The sequence below is a fragment of the Xyrauchen texanus genome, chromosome 1 (genome assembly GCF_025860055.1).
Source record: "Xyrauchen texanus isolate HMW12.3.18 chromosome 1, RBS_HiC_50CHRs, whole genome shotgun sequence".
NCBI lineage: Eukaryota > Metazoa > Chordata > Actinopteri > Cypriniformes > Catostomidae > Xyrauchen > Xyrauchen texanus.
In genome coordinates this window covers 32,399,353-32,424,644 of record NC_068276.1, presented here as the reverse complement: position 1 = coordinate 32,424,644, position 25,292 = coordinate 32,399,353, and the positions used below count along the sequence as shown (strand labels likewise).

The following is a 25,292-nucleotide window of genomic DNA, read 5'->3' as shown; positions in this document are numbered from 1 at the left end:
AATCACAACTAAAAACTAATCTTTTCTCTCAGTGTTATCTCTCGGCTGCCTTCGTTGCCATATTTTGCACTTTATTATTCACCACACATTCTCAATTAGAGACAGGTCAGTACTTCAGGCGGGCCAATCTAGCACCTGTACTCTCTGCCTACACAGCCATGCACTTGTGATCCAGGCAGTGCAATATATGGTTTGGTGTTGTACTGATGGAAAACCACTTCTGAATGCACATGATCTCTGATCACTCAGACATCACTGTCTTAAAAACCATCATTTGTATGTAATGGATATCAGTGGCCCCTGCTGCTGTACGGCGGTATGCATTGTGCATACCATGAGCACTCCGACTGACCTGAGAAAAATTTACTCTCAGACTATGTCAGCAATCATGAAGTGTGTCCCATATTTCTTTTGGCTGCTTAGAAGAACTAACGATGCCCAATTTGTGAAGGAATAATTATTTTGAGTCGGTTCTTTTCAGTTAATTGGCCAAACAGGCTTGCAAAATGGTCTGAATCGATATGTGTTTTCTCACACAGTAAAACAATATCGGGATATTTACGAACACAGAGCAAACATCATTGGATAAAGTGGAAATTTACCTACAATCAACTGAAACAAAATGCTGCATTTTTGAGATGTCATTTTGATTTTGTACTGCACTATTCATTGCAGAGCGTTTTGCTTTTTTAACGCGAGGCGTTTGTTCTGAATGATTACTGGAAGAAATGCTTTTAGCCAATAGTTACATGAACACTACTCATACTCGAGAAAAGTTTACAGAATTTAATCCTTTGGTGTTGTTTTTGCAAAACAATTCTCCTGGGGGACCATGCCCCAGACCCCCTAGATATATGTTTGTATTAAGCAGATTTCTGTGTCCACCCTCAGATAAAATCCTGCAGGCAACCTTGATGGATATCATTGCATGGGCTCGGGAATACATCGGTAAACCATTGTCAATAAACTTAATTTGCTGCTACATCCATAGGTATAAGTTTAGGCTTTAACATGCAAAGCAGAAGCAATATGTGAACACTGATCAGAAGTACCGCTGGCTTCTTCGGGCTCTGTCTCATCTGAGATAGAGAGTAGGACAGTGGAATTGTGTTTTATGGTCTGACGAGTTCACATTTAAAATAGTTTTTGGAAAAGACAGCTGTTGTGTTCTATTGGCCAAAGAGGAAAAGGACCATCCAAGCTGTTATCAGTGTCAGGTCTGTCATGGTATGGGGTGTGTCAGTGCCCATGGAATGGGTAACTTACACATCTGTGAGGGCACCATTAATGCTGAAAAATATGTATACATTTGGAACTACAAATACTGCCATCCAGACGGCGTCTTTTCCAGGGACGTTCCTGCATTTTCCAACAGTACAATGCCAAACCACATACTGCCTGGATGACAAGTGCATGGCTGCATAAGCAGAGAGTTCAGGTGCTAGACTGGCCTGCCTGCAGTCCTGACCTGTCTCCAATTGAGAATATGTGGCGCATTATGAAGCGCACAATACCGCAATGAAGGCCCCTGCATAATGCTAAACTTAACAAATGTGAGTCTTCAGTGTCTAAATGCTTATTATTCGAAAAAATTATTATATTACACAGTTGTAAACACTCGACTCTCCCATCGTTTTTGGACCGTGTTGCAATCTTGATTTGAAATTATTTTATAATTAAAAAATAAAATAAATAAATATTCACAGTAAAACAACAAATAATGTGTTGCAGTGTGTTGCAGCACAGGGTGAGTACAATTTACAAATCACTTTTTTTTTTTTTTTTATTAGCATTTGCAATACTGTCCCAACTTTTTTGGAATTGTAAATAAGTTAACAGTTATAGGTAGTTGACCTGGCATGTCATACAGCAAGAAACATCTAAAAATATTTTAAACAGCATTTTGCTAATTCTTTTATTATCAAAATAAAACATGCAGCTTTCAAGACTTCTTATTAATTTAGAGACTACATGGAATATGTGAACTTTTAAACTATATTTCACCCCACAAGAAAAAGGCAAACTGGTGATTAAAAATGGTAAAAATAATGGTGACCAGTTACAAGACCTAAGCCATAGACTTTCCCTTATGCATTCATCAAAAAGTGTTGTCCGAAATTTTGAAGACCATGGACATGCTATCCATTAACTTCCCTTGTATAACCAAATGATGTATTATACATCTTAAAGTGTAAAGGAGTTTGCATTTGAAATGAATTATACTCATGTCAAACCATGACACCAAACATTGTTGTACTGGATTTTTATGTTAAATTGTGGTCAAATAAAGTGTCACTGAGAGTGTATTTAAGGTCAAGGTGTAGCAGGACAGACAAGTTCAAGTCAAGTGGTTTTTATTGTCGTTTCAACCATATACAGTTAGTACAGTACACAGCAAAACGAGACAACGTTCCTCCAGGACCATGGTGCTACATAAAAACAACAAAGGACCAACATAGGACCACATGAGACTACACAACGAAATAAAATACCTATATAAACTACCTATATATACCTATATAAAGTGCACGTGCAAACATGTGCAAAAAGTACAGGACAGTACAACAAATTACTGACAATGAACAGGACAATAGACAGTGCAGCGCCGACCAGTACTCAGTAGTGCAAAAAGATGACAGTTTCTAAAAATGTAAACATAACATACTATGAGATAATGTTCTATGCACATAGCAGTTATTGAGGTAGCAGACAGTTATAAAGTGACAGTTATTAAAGTGCAACTCAGGACACGTGTGTGTCAAACCAGTCTCTGAGTATTGAGAAGTCTGATGGCTTGGGGAAGAAGCTGTTACACAGTCTGGCCGTGAGGGCCCGAATGCTTCGGTACCTCTTGCCAGACGGGAGGAGGGTAAAGAGTTTGTGTGAGGGGTGTGTGGGGTCGTCCACAATGCTGGTTGCTTAGCGGATACAGTGTTTTTTGTAAATGTCTTTGATGGAGGGAAGAGAGACCCCAATGATCTTCTCAGCTGTCCTCACTATCCTCTGCAGGGCTTTGCGGTCCGAAACGATGCAAGTCCCAAACCAGGCAGTGATGCAGCTGCTCAGGATGCTCTCAATAGTCCTTCTATAGAATGTAGTGTGGATGGGGGTTGGGAGATGTGCTTTCCTCAGCCTTCGAAGAAAGTAGAGACGCTGCTGGGCTTTCTTGGTGATAGAGCTGGTGTTGAGGGACCAGGTGAGGTTCTCCGCCAGGTGAACACCAAGGAATTTGGTGCTCTTGACGATCTCCACAGAGGAGCCGTCGATGTTCAGCGGAGTGTGTTCACCTTGTGCTCTCCTAAAGTCAACAACCATCTCTTTTGTTTTGTCGACATTCAGGGACAGGTTGTTGGCTCTACACCAGTTCGTCAGCCGCTGCACCTCCTCTCTGTATGCTGACTCGTTGTTCTTGCTGATGAGACCCACCACGGTCGTGTCATCAGCGAACTTGATGATGTGATTCGAGCTGTGCATTGCTGCACAGTCGTGAGTCAGCAGAGTGAACAGCAGTGGACTGAGCACACAGCCCTGGGGGCCCCAGTGCTCAGTGTGGTGGTGGTGGAGATGCTGTTCCCGATCCGGACTGACTGAGGTCTCCCAGTCAGGAAGTCCAGGATCCAGTTGCAGAGGGAGGTGTCCAGGCCCAGCAGGTTCAGCTTTCCAATCAGGTGCTGGGGAATGATTGTGTTGAATGCTGAGCTGAAATCTATGAACAGCATTCGAACGTATGAGTCCTTATTGTCTAGGTGGGTGAGGGCCAGATGGAGGGTTGTGGTGATGGCATCGTCCGTTGAACGGTTTGAACGATACGCAAACTGCAGTGGGTCTAGTGAGGGGGGCAGCTGGGTCTTAATCTGCCTCATGACGAGCCTCTCGAAGCACTTCATGATGATGGGTGTAAGTGCGACGGGGCGGTAGTCGTTGAGGCAGGACACTGAAGACTTCTTTGGCATGGGGATGATGGTGGTGGCCTTGAAGCACGTTGGAACAACGGCGCTGCTCAGAGATATGTTGAAGATGTCGGTAAGAACATCTGCCAGCTGGTCTGCACATCCTCTGAGCACTCTGCCAGGAATGTTGTCTGGTCCAGCAGCCTTCCGTGGGTTGACTCTACGTAGAGTTTTCCTCACATCTGCCGTGGTAAGACAGAGCACCTGGTCGTTGGGAGGAGGGGTGGACTTCCTCGCCATCACGTCGTTCTGCACTTCAAACCGAGCGTAGAAGTCGTTCAGCGCATCTGGAAGGGAGGCATCTTTGTCACAGGCAACTGATGTTGTCCTGTAGTTGGTGATGGCCTGGATGCCCTGCCACATGCGCCGCGTGTCACCGCTGTCCTGGAAGTGACTGTGGATTCTCTGGGCGTGTGCGCGCTTTGCCTCTCTGATTGCCCGTGACAGTTGGCAGGTCCAGCATGATGACGCAAATTGGAGACTTCAAATGGCAGTTCCTTAATAAGCCGACTGGGATTGGGCCATGTCTTGAGCCCTGAGTGCAAATCTGGTTTTCTTTTTCCTCATTAGCTGAGACATAATAGCTTCATCACCCATCTATGGATTCATGAGAAGTTGAGCAAATCTCAAACTCTCCCCAGCTTGGATACAATTTTCCCCCATATGGACAAGTTTGGGAATGTTGCGAAACCAAACCTGCGTATCTGATCCACATTGAATCCTTTATTATTACTGTCGACATCATAAAATAACCTATGGCATATTACACAGAAAATCGTACATCTGGGAAATAAATCGGTGGGGTGGAGAGATGGTGACGAATTTCAAATATCAATCATTTAGGAATGACACATCACTTGACAACTGTGCTTAGGCTGAAATTCTAGGTCTTAAAGCTTGTTTTTTTTAAGTTAAAAAGAGATAGATCAAGTCTGCTTCATATTTGGAGAGAATATTCCATTCATGCAAAGGCTACTAAATCCTGAATCATGAACCAAGAGTGTTCCAAGAGCACAGCATTCCTTTTTTCCTCTGCAACATACCTCTGTATGAAGGAAAGACTACATAAAACTCTGGCAGAACTAGGGGTTTGTTTATAATTTAAGAACAATGGCCTTTACTGTTTCTCCTCTTTGAACCTCACTGGGAGGTTCAGTACAGGAATCATTTAGATCCCAGTCTACAGAGACTTTTTTCAGAGGGTGTATGCAGATATTTTGAAAGGAAGATTTTGTGCAAATTCCAGCAATAATATTCATCACTGGATAGTTGAGAAACCATTAGTCTCCACTATTATTCACTCTTTTTTATTTTTGCAGCCATAAACCTTATAAAGATATAGGGAATTATGGATAATTTATGTTCTGGAAATCTGTTCCAAGGATAGTGCATGACACATATTGAGCGTGTGTGTTTGTGCAGGAGAGAAGACACAGTCATAACATAAGAGTGTGCATAACCATATCATAAAAAGCACATGAAAGGGTGTAAGAATGTGGTGCAATAACAAGACATGGTTCCCTAGACAGTCTTGGTCTGGACTAAATTCTCTATTGTTGATGATATAAGGTTCTTTATAGGACCTTAAATTTTCTGGACAAGGTTTTATGATATCCTCATTTGAAAGAACATCCCCTACTTTTTAAGACATATAGAAATCCCTCTCATGTATTTAAGAGGTGTTTAATTCTTTTTAGATTTGTAATGTTTACATTTAAAAAGTTTAATCTGACAGTCTGCAGTGGGTGTGGTTTTAAAGGGATAGCACAACCAAAAATAAAAAATTCTGTCATAATTTACTTACCATCTTGTTATTCCACATCTGTATGACTTTATTTTCTCTCTTGAACACAAAATTAGATTTTAGGGGGCGTCCTCTATGCCATAGTTCCCAGACTTATGGACCTATATATGTAAATATCTACTGCTGATAATAAAAGGTCATGAGATATTTTATTATTATTATTTCTGTTTTAAATGTGTGCAGGAATGTAACCTTACTTTGGATATAAGTGAAAAAAATAAGACATTTAAATCAGGTATTGAATTTAATATAATTGGGAAATACACTCACCTAAAGGATTATTAGGAACACCATACTAATACTGTGTTTGACCCCCTTTCCCCTTCAGAACTGCCTTAATTCTACGTGGCATTGATTCAACAAGGTGCTGAAAGCATTCTTTAGAAATGTTGGCCCATATTGATAGGATAGCATCTTGCAGTTGATGGAGATTTGTGGGATGCACATCCAGGGCACGAAGCTCCCGTTCCACCACATCCCAAAGATGCTCTATTGGGTTGAGATCTGGTGACTGTGGGGGCCATTTTAGTACAGTGAACTCATTGTCATGTTCAAGAAATCAATTTGAAATTATTCGAGCTTTGTGACATGGTGCATTATCCTGCTGGAAGTAGCCATCAGAGGATGGGTACATGGTGGCCATAAAGGGATGGACATGGTCAGAAACAATGCTCAGGTAGGCCGTGGCATTTAAACGATGCCCAGTTGGCACTAAGGGGCCTAAAGTGTGCCAAGAAAACATCCCCCACACCATTACACCACCACCACCAGCCTGCACAGTGGTAACAAGGCATGATGGCTCCATGTTCTCATTCTGTTTACGCCAAATTCTGACTCTACCATCTGAATGTCTGAACAGAAATCGAGACTCATCAGACCAGGCAACATTTTTCCAGTCTTCAACTGTCCAATTTTGGTGAGCTCTTGCAAATTGTAGCCTCTTTTTCCTATTTGTAGTGGAGATGAGTGGTACCCGGTGGGGTCTTCTGCTGTTGTAGCCCCTCCGCCTCAAGGTTATGTGTGTTGTAGCTTCACAAATGCTTTGCTGCATACCTTGGTTGTAACAAGTGGTTATTTCAGGCAAAGTTGCTCTTCTATCAGCTTGAATCAGTCGGCCCATTCTCCTCTTACCTCTAGCATCAACAAGGCATTTTCGCCCACAGGACTGCCGCATACTGGATGTTTTTCCCTTTTCACACCATTCTTTGTAAACCCTAGAAATGGTTGTGCGTGAAAATCCCAGTAACTGAGCAGATTGTGAAACACTCAGTCCGGCCCGTCTGGCACCAACAACCATGCCACTCTCAAAATTGCTTAAATCACCTTTCTTTCCCATTCTGACATTCAGTTTGGAGTTCAGGAGATTGTTTTGACCAGGACCACACCCCTAAATGCATTGAAGCAACTGCCATGTGATTGGTTGATTAGATAATTGCATTAATGAGAAATTGAACAGGTGTTCCTAATAATCCTTTAGGTGAGTGTATATTCTAAATAAGTAAATGAAAAGCCCATAAAATTGCTGCCATCACATAACCTCTGTGTCAGACTGAGCAAATATAAACAGGAAAAATGACTGAATTAAAATTAAATGTTACTTTAATTATTGTACACTGACCAATTCTTCTCTATAGACGCGGAGTGCTGCACATTTATGAGAGTAAAGGCATCAATGACCTGGGTTTTCCTCGCTGGGATCTCACCCTCTGTCTTGTCGTGGTTGTCTTTATCCTCTACTTCAGCCTATGGAAAGGGGTCAAATCATCAGGAAAGGTAAAAAACTCCAGTGTAAAATGATAATTATGTATGTGTGTTGTAGGCCATTCTGTCAAAGATAATTTTATATTTTTGAAATGCTGTATGTATACAATATATATTGTATATCTGTTTTTGCAGAGTTTTATTTGTGCTTGTGTGTTTGTTTAGGTGGTGTATATTACAGCTACTATGCCCTACATAGTGTTGTTTGTGTTGCTGATTCGAGGCATCACACTCCCTGGTGCAATGAATGGAATTAGGGCGTATCTCCATATTGACCTAAAGAAGCTCAATAACCCTCAAGTAAGTTCATGCTCATGTTCGGCACATTTCTAGATATAAATCTAGAAAACCTTGATAAAATAAGTCACAAAGACATGTTTTATTTTTTTAACAGACCGATTATCACTCATTTGAAATGTGCTGATTACACAGTAGTGAGCCTGTTGGTGGGAAAGTAATCTTTTCTATAGAGCTTATATTTAATTTATTCTCACATTTTCATTGCTTTGTGGGTTTGCCTCAATAAAGGTGAAACAAACAAAAAAAAAACGCATTAATGTGGGTTGTCAACACCTGTAGCAAAATTATTGGAGTACAAATGGCGAGTTTGTCCAATTTATTTAATGCAAAGTTTTTAAGAAAAGACCATCATGTCCAACAGCACCCATCCTCTCTATCGATTGTTTCATACCTTGCCCAGGGGTACCCTTTATAGCAGGGGTGGGAAACTATTTTGGTAAAGGGGCCACATGAGGCTTTAAGTAGTGCATGGGGGGACACATTGTATACATTTTGAGATACAATGTTCTGCATTGATTTGGTTTTTGTAACTTTTAAGCCCAGAAATAGTTGTGTACTCAATTTTCTGAAGTGTATCTGTGACTAATGGGACTATTCTGCAATTGCCTAAAGTATTATATTGCTCTACAAAGGGAGATACTTTTCTATCAGGCATTAAAATACTGAATAAAGGCTGAGCTTATAAATTTATTTTACCATCTCTACTTCCCTGTTAATTTATTATTCAATTTAACACTCTCTACATCAGGGGCCTGTTTTAATAAAAAAAAAAATGAAATTTATAGAACTTTTAATGTTTGGGAAAAGCGGGCAAATATACTTATTTTTTCTAAAACATTACCCGTTTACATGCTAAAAGGTCATGATGAGGGTCTCCTCGATGGTTTGACTTTCAGCACACAACTGAATAACACAACTGCATGACTATGATAAACGATTACTGCAAGAGTTAGATTAACATACAAGTGTGAAGGGACTTCAACATTTCTAAATTGCACAAATAAAAAATACATATACATTCGTCTCTGGCTTGCTTTTGCTCACATGTCAATGATGCCGATATCTACTTTTATATTTAATTTAATCACTGAGAAGGTTTACCTGCAAAGTAGCACCAAACATCACAAGCAGCCTCAAGAATGGACACAAAGTAGCTGTATAACATATTTCCTTGAGCAGAATATTGCACTACAGATCGAAAGAAAAGCGAGATAGAAAAAGCACACTCGCATCCATGGTTGCCAGATTGCACAAATTAAGTATAACATTAGGCAGAATATTAAAATTTGCAAAACTCAAACTGGGGGTGTTGCGTAACAATAAACCACTCACTGCTCTTGGCTGGAAACATTTTGTAGCTTTAAAAGCATTAATGCAATATAAACTAATAGATGACCAGTAGTGTTATGCTACATTTAATTTAATTCTGAATGATTAAATGAAAACATGACAGGCTACTGCTGTTAATTTTTTTAAGCTTTTAATAAAGCACTGTTTTCATATTTTGTTTTTCTATTGTTTTTAATTGGTTTGTTTGGTCTATTTATTGCTTTTTTATAGTTTTTTTTATTATTATTTGATTACAGACTGTTGACTTGTCTTGAATAATTACTTGAGAACTTGACAAAAGCTTACATAATAATAAAAAAAATACTGTACCTACTATGTATATATTGTGTGGTAGATCTTGCTACAATAACATTATGAAAAAGTATATCTCCTTCCATGCATAGAAGTGTGAGCACCCCTGTTGTACAAACATTTAACATAAAATATTAAACAGAGAAACATAGCAAATTCAATGGGAGAGCAGCAAAGCATCAAGTGTTCCGTTAAACCGTCTAGAACGCAGGTGAGACAGGCAGATTAAAAACACTGTGGTACGAAGGCAGCTACTGGAGGAAACTTCCTCTGTAGGATTTCACCACTAAACACCATAGTACTGAAACAATGGCAGACAAAATGAAAGAGAGTTCACAGAAAGAATGTTGTTATTCCTAAAAAGAACATAAGACACAAATGGTCCTTATTTCTATTATTCTAATTCATTACATACAGCCCATTCACACTACCAAATTCTTATGAATAGGCTGTCTTCATTTATATCGACGGTGCTTGACAGAAAACTGGATATATAAGCAGATGGTGCAATAACTGGAGAAAAAGTTCAGATTTAAATTGCATTGCAGACTTAGCGCATGCTTGCATGAAAATGTCAAAACTTTGGCAAAACCTGCCCACTGACTTTGTGTGTATTACGGATCCTCATTTCGTCATGTTGTGCCTATGGCATAGCACTCTTAAAATAGGGCACAATACCTTCTTTTATGTCATTGCTTCAGAACAATTGACCTTCAGGGGCAAATAAAGTTAAGTTATCAAAAAAATTTTGTTTTCTTGTAGGTATGGATTGAAGCAGCTACTCAGATTTTCTATTCTCTAGGAGCGGGCTTTGGGGTCCTTATTGCCTTTGCGAGCTACAATAAATTTAACAATAACTGCTACAGGTAAGACAAATCTTTATTATACATTTTAAAGACTTTTGTCTCTACGTTGTGTCGATGAAGTGACACAAGGGGTCTCTCTTGTGAGCCTCGGTTACCTCTATCTTTGAGGAAAGGCCAATGAGATTTGGCGAACATTATTGCATTATACGGGTATAAAAGGAGGGATGCATCTGTTCAGATCCACTGCTGTTCCACTCACCTCTACAAGAGGGTATGCTGTTGGAGATACGGCGCAAATCAGCTGCATTTCTCTTCTCTGCACCCCAGTGCATACTACGCCCCTGGGCGCTTCGACAGCCACATAAAAGATTTTGTTTCTCTAAAAGAGTATATTTCTCTAAAAGAGCAACACTTGGATGTTGAACGTCCGTCCTTGTGTTATTCCTGGATGTGGTTGTTACCTCTCTGCTTCAGAAGGCCACGGGCACTTCCTCACGAGTCTGGGCAGAGAACACACTGAGGGAGCGTTTGTGGATGATTCATGTTCTCATTGTGAGAACATGACTATGGCAACGTTGCGGTCTCTGCCTCTCTAGCCGCCAGCCCCTCTGCAAGTCCACCAGGCCAAGGTGCTAAGAGATCTGCACTTGGGTAGTCCTGATCCTGATGTGCTGCAGGAACTGCGTTTGGCGACCGACCTCGACCTCCGGGCCACCAAGGTCACGGCGCATGCACTTGGACTGGCAATGTCACCTTCGTGGTGCAGGAACGTCATCTGTGGCTGAATCTGGTCAAGATGCGGGACCCCAACAAGGCTCGCTTTCTCAACACCCCATCTCCCAGATTGGCCTATTCGGCAACACCGTAGAGGACTTTGCCCAGCGGTTCTCGGCGGTAAAGATGGAAGCTCAGCGGAATTTGGAGACTCCATACTCAGGTGGTCCAGCTAATTTGTGCTCGGTTCAGAAGAGCACAGGTAGATTTGTTCGCCTCCCAAGATTCCACGCACTGCCCACTCTGGTAATCTCTGGCGGAAGCCCCCCTCGACAAAGACGCGCTGGCACACAGCTGGCCCCGGGGGCTGCGCAAGTATGCATTTCTCCCAGTGAGCCTACCTGCACAAGTCCTGTGCAAGGTCAGGGAGGACGAGGAACAAGTCATTCTCGTGGCCCCCTACTGGCTCACTCGGACTTGGTTCTCAAATCTCACGCTCCTTGCGACAGCACCTCCCTGGAAAATTCCCCTAAGGAAAGAACCCTTCATTCTCAGGGACAGGGCACCCTCTGGTATACACCTCCAGACCTCTGGAACCTCCACTTCTGGCCCTTCGACGGGTTGCGGAAGATCGAAATGGTCTACCACCAAGCCATCGTAGACATGATCACTCAAGCCAGAGCTTCCTCTATCAGGCTTTATGCCCCAAAGTGGCACTTATATGCAAATTGGTGTTCTTCCCGATCTGATGTCCCACAGAGGTGCGTATTCAGGTCAGTGCTCCCTTTCCCGCAGGAGAGGCAGCTGTCCCCCTCCACCTTGAAGGTCTATGTAACCACCGTAGTGGCTCATAACGATGCAGTGGATGGTAAGTCGTTTGGGAAGCACGACCTGATCATCAGGTTCTTTAGAGGCACCCGGAGGCTGAACCCTACTAGCCCATGCCTTTTCCCCTCATGGGATCTCTCTGTTGTCCTCTCCGAGCCTTCGGGGAGCCCTGTTTGAGCCGCTAGAATCAGTCGAACTAAATACCCTCTCCTTGAAGATGGCCCTCCTGATTGCGCTCACTACCATCAAGCGGGTTGGGACCTGCAAGCGTTCTCTTTTAGTGACCCTTGCCTGGAGTCCGGTCCGACAGACTCTCACGTCATCCTGAGACCCCGACCGAGCTATGTGCCCAAGGTTCCTACGACCCCTTTTTTTAGGGTTCAGGTAGTGAACCCGCAAGTGCTGCCCCAGGAGGAGGCAGACCCAGCTTTAGAGTTGCTGTGTCCGGTGTGTACTTTTACGCACCTTACTCTCGGGTCTTAAGCTCAAAACTTGTCTGAACAAACGCACGCTTCCGTCCTTTTATATCCGTATTTCCGGGGGAAGGGCATGCCATTTCTGTTTGCCAATTCTCATTGGCCTTTTCTCAAAGATAGAGATAACCGATGCCCTCAAGAGAGACCCCTAGTGACACTACATTGACACAACATCTCATTTCCTCCATCAGGGAATGGAGGTTACCACAGTAACCGAGACCTTGTTTTAAGGTCTGCTTTGACTTATTATCGCTATCATTAAAAATATGTCCAGTTCTTAGCATCCAGATTATGGGCAGATAGAAACTGACTTTTTACTTGACAATAAAAACATGTTCAATTGTGCACACAATATTATCTCATAGCATATATTGATTTTTGCTTGATCTGTTAGCCTAAAGTCATTCCATGCTGCAGTTTAACGCTGGAAGTCCACTGAGACTAAGAAGTTGTTGCTGTGTTTGCTCTTGGATCAGAGTTCTCCTGGGAAAACCAGCATGGTGTTCTGGTGATAATAGTTTGGAAATGTTGTTGGTGGGACCAGCAGGGTGGCAGTCACCTTGTGGACTGCATGGATAAGCAATTGGCTATATGGGCTGTGGCTCTAAAGAAATATATCATATAGCCTATTGATAATTTACAATACTGTCTCATATCTCACACTCTATAAACTGTTTAATCAGTCTCAAAATGCTGGTGGAAAAGATGCTTTGTCCAGTAACCTACAATGTGCCTCATGTGGTAGCATTGTACAAATGAACTTTAATATGAAAATGTATTTAAGTAAAAAAATATTTTAAAAAAATGACTAAATTAATCTAATTACATTAGGGTACACATATGAAAGTCATTTGTAATGGTTGGAACAAGTAAGAATAGATCCTTAAGGCAACAGATGCATGTTACTACTTTTTGTAGTATACTGTTGTGTGTTTTCAAAGTTTGGAAGAGCAAAACACAGACAAATCTTTTCATCCAAAATTCAATGTCCACTTTGGTTAGCTTGTCTATAACTAGATTCATATTCAAACACACTTGCAATCATGCTTCTGATGCCCTGTAAATGTACATATATAAAGTATGTTAATGACTTACAGCAATCAAAATTGATTTCACAAAGCTGGACCTGTTTTTTTTCTCTCTTTTACACTGTTGTCCAACAAAGGCCTAGCATCTACAGTCATGTCAAAAGGTTTTCAAAAGTTTCTTACAAGAAAATAACTGTTGAAAAAAACCTTTTGTATGTTCACATGTTTTACATTTAAATAAATCAATACATACAGTAATATTCAGCAGTCCAACTCTTTAGCATTTTGCTATGATGATAATACTTTATGTTGCAACTTAGAAGCAGCCAAGATTTGGCCCCAGTTGAAATAGCTGTTCTGATTTATGTGCTTCTTTACATGCTGCAGTAAATGATTCCACTCTGGATTACACACTTTTAAATTATTAAAATAAAGCATTATTTGTTATATTCTTTCTTCTTTGTTTAAAACATTCTCAGTTATGGTGATTGTTTAAATTGTTTGGTGATGAGTCAGGCTATTGCAAAGTCTAGGTTTTTAATCCTTTAGGTATGAGAGATATTATTTTGTTACATTACTTGTTGGAAATGGTGTGTTTGTAGGGGATTGATAGTTTCAGTAATTTGTTAAAAGGTTAAAAGAGCAATCTAGAGTCTTTGTAACTGCCAAACACTTTGGGACCATTACAAAAGGATTTATAAAACAATGTCAAATGTCAGTGTTTGTGCAAGTGCTTTCGAGTTGACAACTGGAACAGCATTTTCCTCCACCGAACAGATACATTTGATAACGCTCTCTAGTACCAGCATAATTTGGAAATCTATTGGTTCAAAAACTGAAACTGAGTTTTCAAATGAAAATATTAGTATGGGCTTGGTCTGAGCCTTGATATGAACTTCAAACTGATCCACACTAGGGCTAAGCCACAGCTTTAGCATTGCCTCACTGTGGCTTTTAAATATTCGTATGGTAGATCCTGTTCAGTTGTTTTAAGGCTTATGATGCTTAATGCATACATTTATCTTGTACTCTGTTGCAGGGATGCTCTCCTGACCAGCACAATAAACTGCATTACCAGTTTCTTCTCAGGGTTTGCCATCTTCTCAGTACTGGGGTATATGGCTAATCGGCATGGTGTCAACATAAAGGATGTGGCCACTGAGGGTCTGTGGCTCCCACAACTTCACAGTCCTTTAATTTTATATTTGTATCATCTATTAGTCATGTGTATTTCAGTTTAGCACTATGCATTCTGGCTCATTCCAGAGAATAAATACAGACAATCATTAATTTCAGCTTTATATGATTTTGCTGGAGTTTTACAGTGTCCATATGTGTAGTGATTGTGTATTCTATGTGCAGGGGCTGGACTTGTGTTTATCATCTACCCAGAAGCGATCTCAACTCTACCTGGATCTACATTCTTTGCGATAGTCTTTTTCATTATGCTACTGACACTTGGGATTGACAGCTCTGTGAGTACCATGAAATCTTGGTATTGTCTTGGTTTATAGGTAAACAGTTTGTATTGTTTTTAAATGCTATATAAAGATGTTGAGGTCTTTTTCATCTCAAATGAAATTGAATAGGCATAACTGACTTGTTTACATTTAAGTTATTTAAGCTTCACAACAATTACACCAATAATATAAACTTCAACTAAAAATAGTATGGCTCTAAAATATACTCCCCAGCATGCATACAATGCTTGATTTCATATCCTGTTTAGATGGGCGGCATGGAGGCAGTAATCACAGGGCTCTCAGATGACTTCAAAATCCTCAAGAGGAATAGAAAGGTCTTTACATTCGCTACAGCATTTGGGACATTCCTAGTAGCCCTCGTTTGCGTCACAAATGTAAGTCTTGTTTGGACGGTAACAAGTGAACATTATCAAAAAATAGATGTACTTCACATCCCAATGTTAAGACTTTGGCCACACCAACACAAATCTGTTTAAGTTAAAAAACGTTGTTTTCAGTTTGCTAGTGTCGTCATTTTTCAAAGTATGCAGTTATGGAGGCCTTTTCAAATTCTTCGTTTTAGAGGAAAACTCATCCACACATAGTGTGGATGAGAGGTCCATCAATGCATTTTTTTTATTAAATTGATTAGTGTGTATGTGACCTTTGCTAACACCATAAGGGATGTTCACTCAGTGTAAAATCCAACAGTTGCCTCTGTGTAGGCAGCATCACAATATGAAAATAGCAAAAACTCTTGTTTATTTATTTCACATTATTTCACCACCCATTCATAGGAATGCCTAAAGTTCATTAACAATTGAGAGAAATGTATAATGTATGTAATACTAAACGTATATATTTTTATAGCCATGCAGACTATGCAGTCTTCTGAACAGCCAAAATGATGGTACATGTTAATTTTGTGAAAGAGGAACAGGGCAAATGTCTTTAGATTAACATGGTGCAACCCATTAATTGCATTAATTGGAGCTATTAACATTGTAGAAAATGCCAACATGTATTGGTTGACATGCATAAAAAGAGTTTAGCAGATAAATTAGTGTTTATTAAATCAGTTGTTATTTGATTACTTGCATCATTAGGCAAAATAGTTCTCAGTGATGAATCTTCTCAATACAAAATTCCATTCACAGCCTTTGTAACATCGATCAATCAAACAAGCAAGCAAACAAACACTATATTAATGAATTAACCATGTAGAAGACCTTTATTCAGCAGCTCTCAAAATCTTAATTTTATGTCCTTGCATATCGGCCATGCCAGGGAGGGATCTATGTGTTGACCTTGTTGGACAAGTATGCTGCAGGGACATCCATTCTATTTGGGGTACTGATTGAAGCCATTGGAGTGTCTTGGTTCTACGGTGAGTAAAATGATAAGTATTCCTGTTATCACTACTCATTTGAAATATTTATGCCACAAAGTCCTCACCATGAGTTATATGAGTATAAACAACATTTATGTTAATGTATCTTCTGCTTTATACTGAAAATAGTGGTAAACTTATTGGCCCTTCACTAAAATCTTTGTTTATTCATGAATGTTTGTTTATCCAACTTCTGGACACAACTTTTTGCTTCTACATGCATATAAATAATTGTGGTTGGTTTGTTATCTGGTTTCTGGTGATTTGTGCTATAGCCTTGCGGTATTGGTTTAGTGTCCAATAAGTCACCCCACAGCACTGCAAATTTTATATTTTGGATATAATGCCTGATTCAACATTGCATTAGTAGAGTTTACATGAGTTAAATTAAGTGTGTTAGATTACTGAGCCCTAAAATACACTGTGTGAGGGCCCCCAGGAGCAGGATTGTTACCAGCATTGATGCTCAACACACAAATGCATTACAGTATAAGCCTTTTATCTAACATTAACTTAACAAATCAAGGTTGTTACCTGTACAATGATGTAACTCACTGCTTAACCACCAGAATACTATGCATTATTCGAGAAATTGACTAGCTGTTTCCCGAAACTGTTGTAACTATGTCGCACATCCATCATTCAAACCACATTGGTTCAACAATATAGAGCAGTCGTTAATGACGTTATGCTTGGGGTGGAGTAATAACTTCAGAGAATATTAAACTATAAAAGCTCATTTACACACACAGTAATTAGTTTGATGCAAGAAAGCTGCTTAAGACAGGAAAGCTACATGCACTGTGTAATGTGACTGATGCATTTGCTGCAATAGTGGAGTTCCCCAATACATCAGACTTCAGAGTTCCCCCGACGCACTTGAGCACATATGTACACGCTTCAAAAAGCATATCAACGGCACTTATGCATTAACATAAGACATATTTTCAGACAGAAACCATGTGTGATAAAGTGCTTTCTTTTAAAAGTCTTTAATCCTCTAAACGGCTGCATTTGCATTTCAATTATGTTTCAGAACATCGCTTTCAGCAAAACCCTGGAATAAGTGGCTTTATTAAATCCATGTAAACATGGTCAAAGTGTTGAGAGAATAAAATATATATACTTTATGGAATGAAAGATATAGAAGCCTCAGCGAAGTCAAATGATGTCAACAGCAAAATAACAAGGAACTATGGTTCTAACCTCAGGTAAAGAGCTGTAGTTCCAACTAGTGTTGTCACGGTACCAAAATTTCAGTATTCGGTACCAATACCATTGAAATTTCATGGTTCTCGATACCATTTTCAGCACCAACCACACAGAGAAATGCCAGTTTCTGAGTTTATAGTTATTAACATGAGCTGCTTCTGTATTACTTGAACTTTAATAAAGCTATAACACATTAAATATAACTGCATTTGTAACGCCGGGATGTTTCCTTTAAAGAGATCCGGCTCTGCTTATTCCACAAGGAGACTGCTTCTGAATTTACTTTTTTTTTTATAATTCCTTAATACTTTGGGATCTACATAAAATGAAGCTGTGAAAGTCTTATATGAATTGTGCGAATGTCCCGATCTAAGGGGGAGAGATTGAAACTGGACACGGCTGAGAGAGACTCTGCCTCGGGGACGCTCATCCCTCGAGCGCAGACGCTTAATGCAGCTAGATTAGAACTTACTCTTGACTTATTTAATCATAATGTTTGTCACTGTGCATTTCTTATCATGAAGAAAAATGGCAATATGCAGCTTTATTAATATGAGAGGACTTTGCACATTAGTTTGGAATTGTTTTTTTTTTATTCATTCTATTGTATGCTTGTTTATTTCGTTTTTTTAGCACTTGGTAAAAACTTAAAGTAAAAGTTACAAAAGTTGAAGCAAATCTTATTATATATAAGTGTTCAAAAATACTTTAAGCATACATTGTACAGTTTTGTTATAATTCAAAAATAATATATTTAAATTAAAGTTTTGCTCAATGGCATATTTTTGTTCTTTGTTCTGCTGCTAATGTTTTGTAGACTTTGTTATTAAAAGAGTGTTGTTTAGTAACCTGTTTTTGCTTTGGTACTGAAAATGGTATCGAGTACAGTGAAATTTCACTGGTATTGGTACCGACTACTGAAATTTTGGTACCGTGACAACACTAGACCATGGCATGTGCAGTTCTTGCATTAAAAGGGAGGAAATTCATACTTCAGTGGCCATATTAATGTGTATAATAGAAATTTCCTATCTTTCATCATAAGAAAAGGTAAAGAGAACATATCTACTGTAGATCCTAAGTGACATTGCCATGGTAACTAACAGATAAGATTACATTCTAGAGTTAGGATGTCTCTGTAAAACAACCCGGGGTGTCATAGAGGTTGCATTCATGACTGAAAGTAATCTCTGACAATCTAAAAGTCTAAAATTGTTTGTTTACATTCAGTACATTGTTAGCGCAGTCGTGTTAATTCCAAAATATTATTACACAATATTTTAAGAAAGATAATAAGCTATATTATATCATGACTTTGTATGCCATATCAAGCATTATATCTCATGACTATAAAGATCAGTAACTCATCCCAGAGCAAACAAGTACAAAACTGTTTGTCAGAAAATTTAAGATTAGCTGCATTCCTTGACATTGCTTCCTGACTTCCAACACTTCTCATATCTCCTTCTAATTTTATTGTATAACATTTAAAAACATTTCTGTCTGAGAGTACAGTACAAATGGTTCAGATCATCCCTGATATTGTATGAAGAGATGCCACAATTCAGAGAAAGGCCTTGGGTGTCTTTTTCTTGAAATTATATCCAGATGCTGATAATGTAATTGTACATACTGTATGTCCCTTAGGTGTGGACAGATTTAGCGAGGATATTGAACGCATGATGGGCTTCAAACCAGGTATCTACTGGAGGCTTTGCTGGAAGTTTGTCAGTCCAGCATTTTTACTGGTAAGTGAAAATGAAGAGAAGGTATCACAGATTTTAATATATGCACATAACACCTAATGCAAGAAATTTTGTTTATTTTGATACAAGTAGAGTTGACTGACATGCTCTACTTTGTAGCTTACTCTTCCACAGCAGTTCTTACAATATGGGGATCTTGCTTTTACACCCTGAGTTTAATGTCTTAGTCATTGTTCAGATAAAACAGGCAGCAGTATGCACTAGTGGAACAGATAAAAATAGCTAATTTGAAATCTAGAAATGCAACTGATACAAATAGTTTCAATCAATAAAAATGACTTGCTTATTTTCTGTTATGCTGACAAATATTTTTAGGTTATGTTTATGTAATTTCTGAATTTCGGTGCAGTTTGTGGTGATCGCCAGCATTGTTACCTCCAGTGACCTGAAATACGATGACTATATTTTCCCTTACTGGTCGAATGTGGTGGGCTGGTCCATAGCCTTGTCCTCCATGCTGGCTGTACCCATCTATGCCATCTACAAGTTCCTGAGTGTGCCAGGTACCTTCAAGGAGGTTAGTAACAACATAAAAATATAGAGGACCCCAAAAGTATTTACATGTATTCATTTTAACAAATGTGTAGTATATACATTTAATTGTATTAGATAACAAAATATCATAATTAGTGTCAGCAAATAAATTATGCTAGACTTTTACTGGGAACTTCTCTGAGCCATTTTTGCCATTTATTTTTAACAAACTGGTCCCAGTGGATGTATCAGTTCCCATCAAGTTCAGTAGCCTCTGCTGTATAGTTTACAATAATTATGAACATAGTTCTACTACATTTGTTTATTAATCTTGAAAATTGTCTTAACTGTATTATATATATATTTTTCAACCTAACAAACTTAATTCTCTGACATGTTATGCTTGTAAAGTGTGCTTGTGCTATTTTATTTTTTGCATTAAATATCACTTGGTTACAATTTTAAGTATGCCATAAATATCAATACACCTTTTGGGTCCACTTTATATATTTATGGTAATTTAAATTCAGATTGCACAGTTCCATATCTAGTTGATAGCTTCATGACTTTTGTGTGGTCCTATATTTTAAATATCAGTTTCAATTTTAAATGTTACTTGCTGAAGCCACAAACGTGCTACTGACATCTGGCTCAGTGTATACATACACTCACATTTCCACAAACATCAAATGTCTTAAATGGTTTCAGAGATAATCTAATATTTGACTAATGAAATGCCTCAATTCCCTGCTGACGTCTGTTTCTAAGCAGATGATTAAGATTTAGTTTGGACCAGTGCATCATTATTGCTATGTTTATACTTGCATGTTCACATTGTTTTCTCAATGTCTTCCATTTCAGAGGATAGCATACTGCATTACTCCAGAACATGAACATCACATGGTGGCCGAGGGTAATGTCAGGCAGTTCAAGGTCAGACCTGAGCACAACACAATGCTAATGGTACCATTGCAAATAACTGTTACCAGCTCCGAACGATCTGATGAATTTTTTCACATTGTCTGCACTGATTTTGAAGGAAAATTGCAAGTAACTTGCAAGAAACACTTACTTCTTTCTTACGTCAATTGTGCTTTTGCATTCCTCTTCTGCGCTCATGGTTTAAGCTTACCTGTGTTCACCAAATCATCTCAGAGATCACCCGCAGAGCCGGAGTCATGATGTGCCATTTTAACATTAATATTTTGTTATTCGATTAAACAACTTGCTTTATTACTTGCTTTGATGAAGATAATACTCTTATTTTTCATATTTTAATATTCTATTTTTAATATAATGTGTCTCATCCAACACACATTAATGTTTGTATCGTAAAACACTTAAATTATCCCAAATTTAAGAGGCGAAACCACTGAAATAGCTGATACAAGTTTACAATTTTCAGCCTCAGTGAATAATGCAACTAAACCGTAATATAGTATGCACACAAAACTAACTAAAAATATGGATTCAATATTGATGGGTTTGAAATGTACAGTACTTTATTAAACATGAAAATAGTCAGTCACAATAATAAGCTGTTTCCTTATTAATTTCTTTATGAGTAAAGTTATAATGAAAAACAAAATTTGGGCTAACAATCCATATTAGGGCTGAAAATTTGTATGTGTTAATTTCCGCGATTAATAGTTGACTGTTTAACGCTTAAGAAAGCAATTTACGCAAGTAATGCAGTATCCATTGTTTCCACTTACTGAAGCTTCAATAAAGCTTTTCCCCACTTAACTGTGGCAAAAAATGGAGGAACATGCTCAACTTGCTGCACATTCTAGCACAGAAACTGATTGTATGGAGCAGCGTACGCTTCTTCATTACAAGCTGTATAAAGATTCTTTACACACATAATATACATGGGCAGCGGATTAAAGCCTGCTGCATGGAGAATGTTAACTTCACATTCAGCCTGATGAGTCAGGTGTGGAGAGTTACGGGCAAGCTGCCGTATCTTTTTTCATATCCTCTGAACCAGTGTCAAAAGCGAACCCGCTCGAGAGATACTTGGCGTGTGCGCGTCAGAAACTGAATGGCAGCCAGAGAAAATAATAGTTCACTATCTGTCACTCACTCGATACTGATCTTTGATAAAAGGCCAATGGGAATTGGTGAGTGGTATTTGCATGCCCCTCCCCCGGACATACAGGTATAAAGTAGGGGGCGTGAATCCCGCTCATTCAGATTTTCTCTTCGGAGCCGAGCGGTTGCTATTTCATTGACAAATAAGCAAGCTGAATTCCCACGGTTTCCATTCACCACTGTTGGATCCTTATGGTGCATTATAGTGGCTTTCTCCCCTCTCTGCATGGATGCACTGCAGAGATCGCCCCTGGGCGCTTCAGCAGATCACTTCTGATAATTCTAAAAGAGTATTTTCCCTCCTAAAAGAGTATATTCTAAAAGAGTGGCACACATTGGAACGTCTTTTTAAAGACGCCCTTCTGGTTGTGTGTTATTCCTGGATGCGGTTAATATCTCTCGCCTTCAGGCGGCCACGATCGCTGTCTTTTGTGCCTAGGTGCTGCGCAAGCCGAGACATCTTTCGTGGATGTGTCATATCCTCATTACGAGGACATGACCATGGCAAAGTTGCGGTCGCAGATCGCCTTCATAAGAAAGCAAGCCACCCCAGTGGCGAGCACTGGGGGCGATTCGGGGACCACAATGGGACCACCTCCTCTGCGGACCTCCCATTCCCCGGCATGCTTGTTTGCTCCGGTTAGGCTTCTGGATGAGTGCATTGTAGTCTAACAACAAACATCCACTCTGGTTCAGATCAGGGAGGCCGTTCCTCCCAATCACATCTTTCCAGGTGTCCTTGTAATTTCCCACATGTGCGTTGAATTCACCCAGCATCACTATGGAGTCCCCTACTGGGACCCTATTCAGGACTCCATTCTGGGTCTCCAAGAAGGCTGAATACTCCGAACTGCTGTATGCACAGAAAACAGTTTTCCCCCCACAACCCGTAGGCGTAGGGAGGCAACCCTCTTGTCCACCGGAGTAAACTCCAAAGCAGCGGCACTCAGCCGGGGACTCGTGAGTATCCCCACACCCGTCCATTGCCTCACACCCTGGGCAACTCCAGAGAAGTATAGAGTCCATCCTCTATCCAGGAGTACGGTGAGTCGAAGTAAGCTCCACCTCCCTTACATGTTTCCGGCTCCTTCCCCCCCAGCGAGGTGATGTTCCGCATCCCCAGAGCTAGCCTTTTCCGCCCGGGTCTGGTTTTTTAACCATTCTTAGTCTGGCCCCTTATCTGAGACCACTTTTCCTTGGGAGACCCTACCAGGACCACCTGGCTCCAGACAACTCAGACAACTCTGACAAAATAGCAGGTCACACAAACCTCTCCACCCCGATAAGGTGATGGTTCCCAGAGAGGCCATCAGCCACTATTTTCAAAATAAATAATTTAAAGAAAGATTTGTTGTTTTCCCTGCTGTACTGAAATGAACTATGACCCCAAAACCAAGGTACATACCGAACTGTGAATTGTGTGTACCATTGCTGCCTTAACAAACTTACAGTACACACAAATACTTCAAAAACAACATTGTTACAAAATACACGGCACTCATAAGTATTGATAAAAGTGACCAGAAAACCTATAAACATGTATCGAATTAAACACAATACCACAAAAGTAATGTTGGATTCATTAAAACATTACAATAAAATAAAGTTTTAAAAGCCCTATCAGAAAACATCCCTAAACTTTGCCAAACAGTTAATCAACCAACGGATGATTGCTGACACACCAGAAGCCACCTAGCCAGTCCTTCTTTTCTGTACTAATGGAAATTATATAAATTATTTTTCCTCCAAATCCGAACCAACAGCTCAAAATATAATCATTATTGTAGGCTTACAATTTTAATTGTAAGTTTTTATGTACTCTCTCAATAATGGAATTTTGTTAATTTTTACCCCCCAAAAATAACCTAGTGCAGCTTTAAATAGAGCTAAGAGTAACATATTCTTATTGGTAGCAAAAAGCATACTTTAATTAGCTTTAATATTTAATTAAAAAAAACATTCAAGGGGTGGGGAATGTGCATTACTTTTGTAAATCACAAAGGCTGCAATTCTGTGGAATTCTGTGGCGTTCAATGTGTGCAGATTCCGTTTGGGCCTGCACCTTACCAACATTGTGAGAGATGACCTGTGGTGAGCATGGCCTTTTCACAAAGAATGTTAAGTGTCTCACATTATTTCCATTGTATTTTTGTCTTGTTTTTACAGCTCAGGCATTGGTTATCCATCTGATGAAGGGGCCAGGTGGGAGTGCCCTCTTAAATGCTGCTTGAATTCTGTAATGATACAGTGTGTGTGAGAGAGAAAGGTTTCTTCAAAGCTATCTTACCAAATTAAATTTTTCCCCTCAGAAAAGGACAAAACGAAGCAATGGCTATGTGCTTTTCTCCATACCACACACACTGTACTGTCCGGACTGCTCCATTTGTGTTCAATTGTGGACTTTACTTTTTTATATTGTAGGGCAAAATTAAAGTTGTGTCTGTATTTTTTTTTTAATCATACCATAAGGATTTAGTCACAACACATCTCAAAAACTATATTTATGGAAAATAATGGTATATTCCACTTTTTCATTATAAAAATAATTATTAGGCTGTACCAGTTTACTTTCATGATGGTTATGGATCATTGTTTGTAACAATGTATACAGAAAAACTACATTAAACAGGATGGCTGGGAAGTTTAGTGTGTTATATGGAAAATGTTAAGTGGGTGAAACAGGTTAACCTACACTAGGGATGTGTCCGAAGCCTAATAATTCGGAAAGGCACGAATAATGACTTCAAAATGAATAACAGATTCATCCGAATAATATAAAAAATATTTGTATGACTGAATATCAAAGAGACAAAAGGATAAAGCGACATATTAAATAAACATATACAAAAAATAATTTATGAATCTGTGCAGCCAATATTTGTAGAGTGTAACACTTATGAATGAAAATGTACATGTTGTGATTTCAAATCGGACGGGAGCGTTCTTGACTCTGTTTTCAGTCTCTTTTAATTGTGCGCATCTGGAGCTTATCAAGTGACATTAAGATACAATATCATATACACTTTCCACTTATTGAAATGTCTTTGTTAATGTATCACATGCGATTCCCATGCATTTATTTATAGCCTAAACCTGAGCGCGATGTTAAATTCCTGACCTGAAGAGATGATTTCACGTAGGAGCCCATCTATCCATCTTTTAAAGTTGACCTCATTTATGTTCACATCAGCGATTAATTTAATTATCTAGTTAAGACATTGTTCTGAAAAAAAGTTAAAATGCTCCATAAAGGTTTAAATGCTCCATAGAGTATTCATCTATTAGGAATATTGCATCTTATGTAAAACAAAGAAACTGAACTATTTCTTTCTTTTTCTTCTTTAAACTATGCTACCTCTGGTAAGGCGCTATATGAATTTTACATTATTATTATTATTATTTAACTAAATAATGTTGTCTTATAAAAATTACTGATAGATTTATGGGGCTTTCACCTGTTTGTAGGCTATATAATTTTATTTATATTTCTTTTTAATGTTTCAATTTGTATTTATTATTCACTGCAAAATGTGTGTTTGAAATTTCATATTTAGCTTGTTATACATGCACAGACAAACAAAAATT

The 25,292-nt window shown here is 39.1% G+C and overlaps 1 protein-coding gene across 1 annotated transcript in view; it reads left to right on the top strand.

Annotated features, from left to right (window-relative positions):
- The window catches only part of LOC127632769 (sodium-dependent noradrenaline transporter-like), a 36,360-nt gene extending 11,290 nt beyond the window's left edge, over positions 1-25,070 (top strand). The window contains exons 5-15 of the mRNA XM_052111567.1: positions 7,389-7,527; positions 7,681-7,815; positions 10,219-10,322; positions 14,348-14,472; positions 14,671-14,783; positions 15,038-15,166; positions 16,059-16,158; positions 19,021-19,121; positions 19,489-19,656; positions 20,475-20,546; positions 23,874-25,070. Coding sequence (XP_051967527.1) covers positions 7,389-7,527; positions 7,681-7,815; positions 10,219-10,322; positions 14,348-14,472; positions 14,671-14,783; positions 15,038-15,166; positions 16,059-16,158; positions 19,021-19,121; positions 19,489-19,656; positions 20,475-20,546; positions 23,874-23,897 — 1,210 coding nt within the window. The 3' untranslated portion in view covers positions 23,898-25,070. The remainder of the gene's footprint in view (positions 1-7,388; positions 7,528-7,680; positions 7,816-10,218; positions 10,323-14,347; positions 14,473-14,670; positions 14,784-15,037; positions 15,167-16,058; positions 16,159-19,020; positions 19,122-19,488; positions 19,657-20,474; positions 20,547-23,873) is intronic.
- Positions 25,071-25,292: the final 222 nt, after the last annotated feature.